Source organism: Lynx rufus, unplaced genomic scaffold (genome assembly GCF_022079265.1).
Source record: "Lynx rufus isolate CCGP_SWC_20201006 ecotype Redwood Valley unplaced genomic scaffold, mLynRuf1.p SCAF_25, whole genome shotgun sequence".
NCBI lineage: Eukaryota > Metazoa > Chordata > Mammalia > Carnivora > Felidae > Lynx > Lynx rufus.
Window position 1 is genome coordinate 7,213,187 of NW_025814840.1, and position 13,788 is coordinate 7,226,974.

The 13,788-nt window shown below is 39.6% G+C and overlaps 1 protein-coding gene and 1 pseudogene across 2 annotated transcripts in view; both read right to left on the bottom strand.

The window, feature by feature from the left end:
• The window catches only part of ATAD1 (ATPase family AAA domain containing 1), a 56,923-nt gene that overhangs the window by 5,482 nt on the left and 37,653 nt on the right, over positions 1–13,788 (bottom strand). For both annotated transcript variants that reach the window (XM_047088650.1, XM_047088649.1), the window contains exons 7-8: positions 9,565–9,654; positions 6,714–6,764 (exon numbers count right to left, since the gene is read on the bottom strand). In XM_047088650.1, coding sequence (XP_046944606.1) covers positions 6,714–6,764; positions 9,565–9,654 — 141 coding nt within the window. The remainder of the gene's footprint in view (positions 1–6,713; positions 6,765–9,564; positions 9,655–13,788) is intronic.
• LOC124518910 (uncharacterized) lies at positions 8,804–8,965 on the bottom strand (annotated as a pseudogene).

A 13,788-nucleotide genomic window follows, 5' to 3' on the forward strand; every position in this document is an offset into this window, starting at 1 on the left:
GGACAGAGTGAGATGGACAAATCCACAGTAATACTGGGAGATGTTTTCTTTAAGATCTTAAGTAATCTCTACACACAGCATGGTGCTCGAACTCACAGCCCCCGAGATTGACAGTCCCAATCTCGAGTGAACTCCCGTATCACGTACTCACGGATCAGACAGTAAGCACTTCTAGTTACCGTGAGCACCTGTGATCTGATGTACACAACAGAAAACATGACGAACTCACTACGGGGCTTCTGTATAATTTGGATATTGGTCCCCTGTTGGTCACAGGGTTGTAAATCTGTTCCCGGGGGCTTTTCTTTCATTCTGTGCATGTTACCTCGTCATGCTTCTGATTATCATCAGACCTGTCTATTCTCTTCCTGGGAAGCATACGCTCCCTTGCATCTGACAACCCTTCTTACATGTGCACAAACACACGGCACCAGACATGCAAGAATCTAATTTCTCTACAGTTTGTAAAACTCACGGAAGAGTAAAAATAACCTACACCTGCACACGCATCACGTGTCCACCACACACAACCGCGAAACAAATTTCCACTACCTGCCAGGACAACGGGCTACCAGTGACAGTGACTGCAGGACATGGGAAGCAAACATGTTAAGATCACCTGTTAAATCCGGGTGGTGGATATAAGGTTGTGTCTGTGTATAAAATATTCCATACATTAAAAAAACTACTTAAGAGGGGCGCCTGGGTGGCTCAGTCGTTTAAGTGTCTGACTTCAGCTCAGGTCGTGATCTCATGGTTTGCGGGTTCCAGCCCCGCGTCAGGCTCTGTGCTGACAGCTCAGAGCCTGGAGCCTGCCTCGGATTCTAGGTCTCCCTCTCTCTCTGTCCCTCCCCTGCTCACACACACTCTCTCTCTCAAAAATAAATAAACGGTAAAAAAAATAAGGGGCGCCTGGGTGTCTCAGTTGAGCGGCTGACTTCAGCTCAGGTCATGATCTCACAGTTTGTGAGTTCGAGCCCCACGTCGGGCTCTGTGCTGACAGCCCAGAGCCTGGAGCCTGCTTTGGATTCTGCGTCCCCCCTACCCCCTGTCCCTCCCCTGCTCATGCTCTGTCTCTCCCCCCTCTCAAAAATAAACATAAAAAAAAAAAACATTAAAAAAAACCTACTTAACACCTTCCAAATTGTACTCTGAAATATTAACAATTTGACTTCCTCATTTAAACAATCAACACCTCCACCCCATCTTTCGGCCATACTTTGTCGGGCCACACTATGTTCTAACCACTCACAAATCTCGTGCACGACACAGCGATAAAGATGAACAAAGCAAGTATGAGAAAATATCAAAGAGGAGAAGATTCCGGGCAGCAGGGGAGCAAGATGAACAGAGGCAGCATGCCATAACGGTTGAGGGAAAGGCTCCATCACTACGTTGCTACATCGGCCTGGGCAATTTATTATAGCACTTCTCTGAGTTCCAGTTTCCTCAACGTACAATAGTATCAACATGTGCTCCTCAGATGAACTGAGGATTAAGTAAAACAATGTATATCTCACCACTATGCTAGGTACACAGCAAATAATTGGAAAGTAACCCTTTTTATAACAGCTAGTAGATAAACCAAAAAGTCATGGGAACTGTTTTCATTAGACATTCCTTATACCCGTGCCGAATGTCATCCTAAAAGGATTTCCAAAGGTGCTACTCTTAAAAAAAAAAAAAAAAAAAAAAAAAAAAGCAGAGTACTGAAATCAAAGTTCAGAAATAACGAGGAGTTTCTGGGGTGGCTGAGTGACTCGGTTGAGCGTGCAGCTCTTGGTTTCAGCTCAGGTCATGAGCTCACGGTTCGTACTGGGAACGATACTGAAATAAATGAACAACTTTCTAACACGGCCCGAAGGAACAGCACTTATTTCCTCTGTCTACCATGGATGGCACACAAGCATGTACTCTCAGCATTTTACATGTAGCATTTAAATTCTCAAAACGATTCTATGAGATTGTTGGCATTACGTCTACCTTCCCAGTAAGAAAAATGAGGCATAGGGACACTGAACGCTATTTGCCCAAGGTCCCCCAGAAGGTAGGGTTGAAGCCAGAAGGTGGGACCCTCAGGCTGGTCTCCAAAGCCCACGCTTGTTAATAACCACTCCTGCTACATTATGGAAAAGGTATAAACTCAGATTTGTTTCTAGGGAAAAAACTCAAGTCTCCTCAGTACAGAGACAGGAAACCTGTATAATGTATACATTTTATTAGTTCTAATCCTTTCATACTTAAAACTTTAAGCCAAAACCACTACACTGTCTGTTTTAATTTTTTTTAATGTTTATTTATTTTTGAGAGAGGATGAGCACGAGTGGGGGAGAGACAGAGAGAGAGAGAGAGAGAGGGAGGGTATAAAGCAGGCTCCCCGCTGACAGCAGAGAGCCCAACGTGGGGCGTGGACCCACAAACTCTGAGAACATGACCTGACACCAAGTCAGATGCTTACCTGAGCCACCCAGGTGCCCCACACCATCTGTTTTCAATGACTAAGTTTTGTTAAGGACCTATTAGTAAAGAAACATGAGAAGACTGGAAAACACTATCACTTGAGGCATCTTTTTAGCAAAATTACATTAATTTCTTTCAGACTCTACTGAAGTAACAATATGCCTTCAGCATACAAGCAGCAGCTAGTGGGGAATAAGATGGTCTTGTGTGAACAATTATCCAGAGCATTCATACTCTGCGTCACAAAAATGGACACTAATTCTTTGTACTTTAAGAAACAGAGTGCTAAAAATTCCTTATACCCATGACAAATGTCAGTCTAAAAGGATTTCCAAAGATGTTACTCTTAAAAAAAAAAAAAAGCAGAATACTGAAATCAAAGTTAACTTATTTATTAAAAAATTTTTTTTGATGTTTAGGTATTTTTGAGAGAGAGAGAGAGAGAGAGAGAGAGAGAGAGAGAAGGGAAGATAGGGAGAGAGAGAAGATCCCAAGCGGGCTCCAGTCTCTGAGCTGTCAGCACAGAGCCTGACGTAGGGCTCGAACTCACGAGCCGTGAGATCATGACCTGAGCTGAAGTTGGATGTTTAACCAACTGAGCCACCCAGGCGCCCCTGAAATCAAAGTTCAGAAACAATGAGTTTCTGGGGCGCCTGAGTGACTCAGTTGGTTGAGCATCCAACTCTTGGTTTCGGCTCAGGTCATGATCTCACAGTTTGTGGGACTGAGCCCTGCATCGGGCTTTCTGCTGACAGCGTGGAGCCTGCTTGGGATTCTCTCTCCGGCTCTCTCTCCACCCCTCTACCCTGTTTGCTTGCATTTGCTTGTGTGCTCTCTCAAAATAAATGAACTTTATTAAAAAAAAAAAAAAAAGAAATGAGGAGTTTTTTTTTTTTTTTAATGTTTATTTTTGAGAGAGAAATAGAGTACAGGAGAGTGAGGTTAGGGCAGAAAGAGAGGGGGACAGAGGATCTGAAGCAGGGCTCTGCGCTGACAGCAACAGCGCCCGATGTGGGGCTCGAACCCACAAACTGTGAGATCAAGACCTGAGCTGAAGTCAGATACTTAACTGACTGAACCACACCCAGGCACCCCAATAATGAGGAGTTTCTTAAGTTAAATGTGAAAACATTACAGCCTATGTGAAGTATGGCTATCTTACGAGACAGAGCTTAAATGCTATGATTTATATTCATTATCTATACGTGAATCATCTACGTCATCTATATCTTTATTAAACCACATACACATGGTTCAAAAATGTTAAACTTCCAGCAATACCATCTTTCATTAAATTTTTTTAAATTAAATAATTGTATTAACTCGAAGTCTCTACAAAATTGTCAGCAATTACCTTCTAACATTTGATAAATGTCAAGCCACATCATAGCCATCCTAACTTAAAGAACTTGCGGCATTATTTTATCTCCTCTGTTTTCTTTCTGAACTGCTCCTTGATGCCTGTCTTTGTTAAAGGTTTACCAATTAAGTGTCTTTCCCCTAAACAGCACAGACAACGACACGATGTCTTGAAAGTAGTTACCAAATAATCAGTTAAAGGGCAAATGGAAGTTGTTGATTTCATGCTCCTATAGGAGTTCTTTCCCTAGAACACTTGGAGAGTTTTAAGAATTTCCCTGAAATTGCAAAAAACATTTCACGCACATGAAGTTTTTAAGAAAAGGCTGCATAGCATTTATCTCTTTATTAAATAGCTCTATGCTCCCCCAAACAGTTAGTAACTGTGTAATTTGCTAGGTTCCTTACACTTTTGCAATTTAGCCTATGTCTTTTTTTTATATGTTTTAAAGAAACAAATGAACAGGACACTACTGAAAGACTCAAAACAACCAAAAAGCCATACTTGTTTTTGGATAGGAGATCCAACATCAAAAAGATCTTAATTCTCTTGAATTATGATCCACTAAAAATCTAGCGTTTGTTTCTTCCTGAATGAGACAAATTAATTCTAAAATTAATACAGAAAAATAAGCAAAAATATCCAGGGAACTGGGCTGAGGGACCAGGGGCGCCTCACCCTACTTGCTGTGAAACAACTGCTCCTGTGCAATCAGCAAAGTCCAGACCACAGAAAAATGTGGATGAACCCAACCTGGATTTTTCAACAAATACACTGAAAAGAAAGTGGGGGGGAAAAAAGGGGGGGAGATGAAGGAATAATCTATAGCCTACGATTAAAAGAGATCTGAAAGCTATTGGGGCACCTGGGTGGCTCAGTCGGTTAAGTGTCCAACTCTTGATTTCCACTCAGGTCATGATCTCACAGTTCGTGGGTTTGAGTCCCGTATCACACTCTGTGCTGACAGTGCAGAACCTGCTTGGGATTCTCTTCCTCCCTCTCTCTCTACCCCTCCCCCGGCTCATGTGCGTACATACATGTGCGCTCTCTCTCTCTCTCTCTCTCAAAATAAATAAAACTTAAAAAGAAACTATCAGATAATGGCGGATTATGAACATTATATGGATCCTGAGTCAAATACATGGCAAAAAAATAAATAAGAAACAAGCCATTTAGGAGACAGCAGGAAATTTGAACAGACTAGATATTCAACGATAATAATGAATTATTGTCCTTTTTCTGTTAAGTGTAATAATGGTTATGAGATTAAGTCAAAAAAGAAAAGAATTATTTCTTTTAGAAGTGAAACTAAAATACTCACAGATGCAGTACAATGGGAAACCTGGGGAGTGGGGAAGTAGGGCAGCGAGGGGCACAATCACCCTGACAGTGATTCATGGAGGAAAACCACAAAATACAAGCAACCCTCCCTACGGGAATCTACCAGGTTTTTTAGTTTGGACAGCAAGTTCAAGGAGTGAGTTTATTTTATTTACTTATTTTTTTTAAGTAAGCCCTATGCCTGATGTGGTGCTTGAATTCATGACCCCGCAATCAAGAGTCGTGTGTTCCACCGACTCAGCCAGCCAGGCGCCCCTCAAATGGAGCTTAGATACAAAGTTTAGGATGATGAAGAATGCCATGTTATTCAAAACTCAGAAGCCAAAAACGGGGGAAAAGAACCCAGTAAGTTAAGAAAAACAAACCAGGAAAAAATACTTCAAATCGTATAAACTAAGAGAATTCTCCCTAATATATTAGAGTTCCTATAAATCCCTAAGAACAAGAACACTGCAATAGAAAAATCGGCCAAGAATATGAATGGGTATTTCATAGAAAAAAACCTCAAGAGGCTCTTAAACATGAAATGCTCATTTCGTCCTTAAAAATACAATGAGATACCGTTTTCCACCTAGATCACGTGGGCACAAAGCCCCACCGCACTCGTCGGCAAGGCAGCCGGGGAGGCGCTAACGCTGCTGGTGTGAGAGTACATCAGCGTGGAATTTGGCAAGAGCTACCAAAATTCTAAATCAGATCCTTTGATCTAGCAATTCCTTTTCTGGAAAATCACCCCTACTAACATCCCTGGACAAGTGTGAAGTGACATATGTTCAAGGTTGTTATTCAATGCGGCATTTTTGTAGTAGTAAAAGACTGGAATCAACCTGAATGTTCTTCAATATGGCACTGATTTAATGAATCGTGGTATATCCAGACAGTGGAGTCCTATGCAACGCAAAAACGAGAGAGAGAACGAGAGAGAGCGACTGAGCGCACAGAATAAAGGCACTATCTGCTAATATGGAAAGGTCTCCAAGATGAGTGACAAAAGCAATGCATAGGACAGGGTATGCAGTTTATTAATATGGCTTATGTAGGAAAAGGAAAAGGAGTAACAGTATATCCTACGTGCTGTTATAGACTGGGTCATCTGAAGGGACACAGAAGAAATGTAGGAGGAGAAGTGGGATTCTTCTCTGAATACCATTTAACGTACATGTTTTAATTCTGAAGGATGTGACCTTAAATACAGAACCCATTTAAATTTTGATTATCATACCCTTTTAAATCTCAACTGCCAACTTCAAAAAATATCGTAATCAAATAAATAAAACCCATACTGCTGTACAAAAATAAATGTATCTTATATAACTGAAGAACAGCCTAAAAATATCAAAGATATGAAACACAGCACTTTTAAAAAAAGCAGACCATCTTTAATTAGTTCAAATGGACCATGGCTAATGCGTTACATGAACGGCCAACAGTTTTACAGTGATTTATGTCAAGTACAAAGCTGTTTATTCTCCAATTACTTTTTCATTTCTAAAACGGTTTTATGAACATAAACATATTTACAGGTTGGGGGAAAATGTCATTTTCTACTTACGTTTTCATTTTTCAAGATGAGTCTCAGGATTGCTTCTCTTTGTTTTAGAGCCTAAAACCAGAATCATTTCCAGTTAGCATTTAACAAAAATAAGGATCAACTAGTTTTTGTGATATTTCTTCTTTCCTCTGTAAACTATCTGACAATACTTGCAGGAAACGCCAGAAACTCTAACAAAAATCATAAAATATGTTGGCTAAGCAAGGTCTAGATTCTAGACTCTAGAGTAATTGTGGTCAACCTACTGAATTCCTGTCTTCTTATTCTGAATCCCCAGCGATTAGCACAATGTCTGGGAAATAACATGCCCTTCAATGTCTTTCCTCTACGGCTCTGGCAAATGTTCTTTTCTTCATTTACATAATTGGACAGGATGGCAGCGATGTAGGCTCAGTTCCTCCACGTCTGCACACCACTCCCTCACTCGCTAATTTGTATCAGTCAGTTTTTGTTTGGCGTTGGCGGTACACGTGTTTATATACTTTCCACCCGAGCGATGATGGCTCACATTGTATCACAGAACAGGCATTTTGATAGGATACCTTACATAGAAAGTCAATATAAAGGCTTTAAAAATGTATTATGGCTGAACTCATTCTTGTTCTCACAACCACTGAAGACACAGCTAGTTACCACCAGTATCAAATCAAGTGACCGGAAAAAACACAACCGAACCCTGCTGTTCCCGTAACTCAAGATGGTTAAGTATGAGGATAAATTTGGTATGTTATGTGATGACCAATGACTACTTTTTGTGAATAACCACTTAATTTGGAGAAGAGTTTTAAGGTAAGGTTAATCAGATACTTCGACCTCAGAGTTCTGCAATAAGAAGAAAATTACCCTATAGAGTATATGTATCCACTAAAAATGGAATGAAAAGGGGGTTACAAAATCCCAGTTTGTACATTAACAGCATACAAATTTGTAACAAGTCTGACAACCCATTTTGGTAACTAACACAATTAATATGTTAAAATGAGAACTGTAGTAAAGGCTACCTTGTGAGTTGTTGTATCCTTGTTCTATTCTAGTGTGTATCAAAAACCTGTTTCCTGTCGGACTCCAGACAGAGATCCCATCAATGTAATCTTTGTCTTCAGATCCGCCGAGGGAAGGAAATTAATTTTCTTTAAAAACGTCCTGCTGTCTTGCCAACGCAAAAGCCCGATTCATAGGCAAGGCAGACAAAAGCCACGCAAACCTGGCGGCAGCCTACTTCTCCAGCCTCGGGTCCCTCTGCTTCCCGGACGCCCTGCCTGAACTACCCCCAGAGTCTCAGCAAATACACATTACCTTCCACACATTCTTGCCTTTCCTCGCCTCCCCTGCGTATCAAACTCCTGCCATCCTGGATTCTGTAAAGCTTACCACTACTCAGACAGAATTATTGGCTTTCAGCATCATTTCAGGGTCTCAGTTCTTCAAACATTCTTTTGGTAAGTATCTTTTATGTCATTCATTTACGTGTCTGCCTCCCGTGCCACCCAGAGCTGAGGACAGGGGCCGTGCTCCATTCCCCGGAGTCTGGTGGGTGCCTGACACAAACCAGTGCTCAACGCTAGTCACGCTAAATAAATTTAGTGTGAATTTCAGCAAGGTGAATTTCTCCATTGCTGTAGCGGTAAATCTTCTAAGAGCGGCTCACTCTGAGCATGTTCTCTCTCTCAGAGGCCGAGGTCTTAGCTACAGCAAATAACTGATCAGAGTAAGAGGCCACAACCCTCAATTTTAGGAAACCATGTTTATTGCCACAAACTGGTAAGTTGCGGAATACACAGTGGGACCGATGTTTTTTAGCCAGAGACTCTCAGGGGTATTATAATCTTTTATTTCAAAATTTGAAAGGATTGACACTAAAAATCCCTCTACACAGCCATACATGTAACACGCGGACTGACTGTATGGTGCACATTTTCAATGATCAACCCTATTTTTTCCCTCTTCCATGGAAAGGCACCCAAAATTCAAGATTTGAGGATTCTGTGCAAAAATTATGTAGAGTACCAGCAAGTTATAATCACCTACTCGAGGGTACTTCTTAACTGACAGAAAAGGATGCTAGAAAGAAGACAGTCCTGGTCCAGTACACCCTTACATCTACATTAAGTTAAAGTGTAATATCTTAGCCACTGGTTAATCATTAATCCTATCAAAGGGAAGCACAGATTACAATTGACAATAATCAATCAGATAAATCAGTTCTTGTCAGCCTTCTGCACTTGATCTGAGCCAAAAGGCCGAGAAGCGATTTGTCAGCCTTCTGAACAGAACAATTCTTTAACCCCATCCCTCCTAATTTTATCCTGTGCCAAACCAAAATTATAATTTCAATTTTCTATGTACCTTCTCAGACAACTTGCTACATTCTAAAGAAAATCAAACAGGTGACTAAGCACACAAGGTAAGTATAGACTCTGAAGGGAGGCAAATGACACTCATCTTAGGACAGAAGAAAAAAAGCAAGACAGAGTGGAAAGGACAAATAATTATAGGGACTCTTACCCCATTCCTTTCCTGCCTGCCATAAATAGTAAGTCAATCGTACTAAAAAAAGATCATTCCTGGGGTGCCTGGGTGGATCAGTCAAATGCCTCACTTCAGCTCAGGTCATGATCTCACAGTTCATGGGTTCGAGCCCCGCGTTAGGCTCAGTGCTGACAGCTCAGAGCCTGGAGCCTGGAGCCTACTAAAGATTCTGTGTCTCCCTCTCTCTCTGCCCCTCTCCCATTCGCACCCTGTCTCTCTCCAAAATAAAAAATAAACATTAAAAAAATTAAAAGCCAAATCATTCCTTTCCTGTAAAAAGCTGAGTCTCTAACAATGCACAACATCAATCACAAGCACTTACAGGCTGGTTGATATGAAACCTTGTAGGCATTCTTCTCATTATGGCCGAGTCAAGGTCCTGAGGACGGTTGGTGGCCCCCATAACTATGACCTGGGTGGGCATAGAAAGAAAACACAAGGCATTAAATCCACTGATAATGCACCTTTTAGGATATTACTACTAGGGCTCAGAAGCTATGGAAAAATAAGGAGTGTTTACATCTTCTTTAAAAAATGACTTTAATCTAGTATTACTCAAAAATTTATACATACAAGTCAAAGTTAATCCTAAATGGATCCAATGATGGCAAAAGTGTAAGACTGATGCATTTCACCAGAATTTTAGTAACTAATATACTGTTTAGTTACTGAAGAATTATGAAGATTTAAAATAGAAAGTATTTTGCAATATATGGTTGCTCAGTGGCTACACACTGAATAACTAAAAGCCATTTAGGTTACAGCTTGGGAGTCTATACAGGGGACACTTCACGTCCTTCGATACTAAAATTAAATCATTTCCCCTGAGTCTAAGGATTCTGGTGGCGGTAACAGGTATCGTGTACTTTTTCCTCTAGATTTCACACCACTATCTCACGGCACTGTCAGCCCCGCCGGTGATGTCTTCTCAATGCTACAATAAAACCTCAAGTGATCAAACTTTCAACAAGGGCAAAAATTAATCAGATAAATGCTGGGCAGAATTTAAAAAAGAAAAAAGAATTAGGTGCTTGGCTGGCTCAGTCGGTAGTGTGTGTGACTTTTGACCTTGGGGTTGTGAGTTTGAGCCCCATGTTGGGGGTAGAGATTACTGAAAAAATAATTAATTTTTAAAAAAAGAAAAGAAAATACTGGTGACCTGCCAATCTCTGGGCCTATGTCACTTTACTCATAAAGGATATAGACATGAAAAATCAACACAAATAAAGACAGAGATATCCAAAATAAGTTAATTTCTGGAAGCCCTCAATATTAACATTATTGTTGGTATTTTTTATATAACCCAATAACAGCCCACATCTGCTACCCAAAATGAAATTTATCAGTATTCTAATGGAAACTTTTCTTTAATATAATTTTATTTCAGCCTAAGAGGTTCTCAATTTCTGAAATAATCTGAAATCTAACTTCCAGAACATGCTGAAAGATCCATTAAACCTTATACTCTACTTCTACTCTACATTTAATGCCATTCAAGAGACAAATTATTTTCAATTTAACTGTTGACAGGTTGCCACCTAGAGGGAAAAAATGTAAATACAAAGGTAAATTTGAGAAATGTTAGTTCCACAATATAATGCAATTTTGTATTTAAATTAAGTGGTCCTAAAATCAAAATATTAAGGCTCTTACCTATTTTTCAAATTTGACTTTCCACAACCCTATAAAATTAGTAAAGTAAAATTTCCATCAAATGTAAACCAAAGAAGTCCTAAAAGTGATCAAAGGAACTAATTGCATAAGATAATGTATGAGTAGAAGAACATTTTGAGATACAGTATACATTATATGTTAGAAGAGATTCAAAGTGATATGGAAGCTTGCGGAAGACTGACCACATCAACCTAAAATAAAAACAAAGCAAAACCCAGTATGGCAGATAGGATGCTAAAAATTAGGATCAAGAAATCTAAACAAATCCAGCACAACACAGTCTAATGGATACATACAGGATGATAACAGGTACTCAGGATGAAGAAAAAGCAAGTGATTCAAACTACCTGTTTCCCTTAAAGAAGCTCTTTCAAGCAGTGATTTTAAGGGGCAAAAACGGATCAACTGTACACACACATCTTAACTCTAGTGCAAATGAGCAAATATCCAAAATGGGAAGAAACAGTACTGTTTTAGTATTTAAGCAGAAAAATTAGTGCTTTGGTTGACTTTTTAGAATCTTTAAAACATGTGATGCCTTATCATTTAACATTTAAAATAATCAGATCTAAAAATATGCCTGAAACCTTTACCTACGTCAGCAACTACCCTACATACACAGTTAACTTGTATGTCTCATGTCTTAGCAGATGAAGAACATGTCATCAGGTACCTCTGACCCCCAGTGTGGGTGGCGGCTACCTCAGACCCCCAGTGCCGGTGGCGGGTACCTTCGGACCCCCAGTGCGGGTGGCGGGTCTGATTGGGCCACTCGGCTACCTCTGTTTCCACTGTAGGATATCACACATACAAGAAAAAGCTGGGGTACTGGGCTTGATCCGTAACCACAGAATAGATAATTTTAGAGAAAGCCTGACTGGTTCGTTCATATGAAAGAATATGTCTAAAACTAATATTCAAGTTAACATCAATTTTAATCCCCTCAACGCACAAAAAAGGTTGAAAAAATTTGTCAGCTTTATAAAAAATTAACATCTTCATTTGCTATGAAGGTTTATCACAGTGAAAACAGTAAATTATTACCATTAGTGTAATAAAGAATGACGGTTCTGGAAACTCAGTGTTGTTTCATATCAGAACCATGCTGTGTGGCTCTGGAGAATACTTCATCCAAATGCTATTTTCTTGACTTCTAAAACTACACTCTGATACGAAATAATATTAAACGATTTTCTCTTACATGGGCTAACTATTCAATAGTCTAAGTGTTTTCAATACTGTTGCTTAGGAGGATAATCAGTTTTTGGAAACCTGTAAACTATTCCCATTTTGAACAGATTTATTAGCACCAATTACTAATAACATTGTTTCTATTACCGTCACCTAAATTTACAGATGTTGTACTTTGTTTTCTATCACCCAAACACTAACGGCAACTTTCCCTCATAATGAAATTATATTTTCATAAAGGTGATGTAGAAGGAGGACATGTGGCTTAATATTCTCTTTAAGGATGGTGTTTTAATTTTTGATTTATGGTAATGTGGTGGATGTAGGAGATCCTTAAGCCCTCCAGCTATAAAACAAAAATAATAAAGTATAAAAAAATCTCAATCAATCAACAAATCTGCAAAAACGTAAAGGAATTAAGATAAGGCCAACAGTGAAGCCTACACATAAGGGAGGCAAGGGAGGGTAGAAGCTGCCCACGTACCACATAGAAATGTACAGATCTTAGGCAGTGGGGCTTGCACTGGCTTAATGATAAGAGGCCACCCTACATAAAGCTGGGACTCATGAAGTAGGAGGGCCTGAAACAGTGTGAAATATTAGAAAACACATTCAGTAGAGTCAAGATTTGGTTCTTGGTCAGACGTATAAACACACACACACAAAATCCCTACGATTTCATGGTTCTTCACCAGCTAACCTGGATCTCAGACCTGAATTTACCTAGTGTTGAAAAAAATCTGGCAGAAGACAAAAAAAAATCCTCTTAGGAGCAACAAACCTTCAACATAGGTTCCAAAAATCTATGCACAGTTTTACCAAATATGACTTTTCCCATGAAATCACAAAACACACAAGCAAAAACCACATAAAGTCAAAGAAGGACAGAACCAGATGTATAGTCATATGTTAGAACTGCTGAATAGACTATAAAATTAGTATGTTAACATATTTAAAGGAATAAAAAAAATCACATAGCAAATACTTGTTAACTGGTACTAAGTTATACCAGGCAAGTTATAAGCACTTAACTTCCTTAAAACCATTCAACAGTTTGCAGTGGATGCTATCCTTCCCTTTTTTATAGACAGTACTCCCTCCATTCAGATACAAAGTGACTGTATTATCTGATCAAGGTCACACAGCTAGTTGATGCCAGGACTCTGGTTCTCTAATCCAACTGGAAACATGAGTTGATGGGTCGGAGCCCATCAAAACTGACCCGTCAGACTTCAAGAAGGATCTAAAAGAATCTCTAGGACTAAAAAATGTAAGTAAGCTCAATAAAAAGGTTAACTCTGGCAGAAGAGATGCACCTAAACTTAGAATTGGCAAATTAAACTAAAAAAAATAAAAACATTTCTCAGAATGTAGCACAAAGAGAGAAAATATGAAAGAGAGATAAAACGCGCGCAGTGTAAACAGGAGCATCCAACGGGCATCCCATAGGAAGATCACATGGGGAACGGACGGAAATGATACGTGAAGAATGGCTGCATTTTTCAGTTCTGGTTCTCAAACTGCCATTTCCAGTAATGTGGCAGAAAAACAAACATGCAGGGTGAGGTGTTTTGTTTTTTTCTTTCTTTTAATGAAAATACATTACTGTTCTGGCAGGAAAGTATGGATTATTCAGAGGCAAAGAACTAAGAGAAAATGGAAACCGCAAGAGGTACATTGA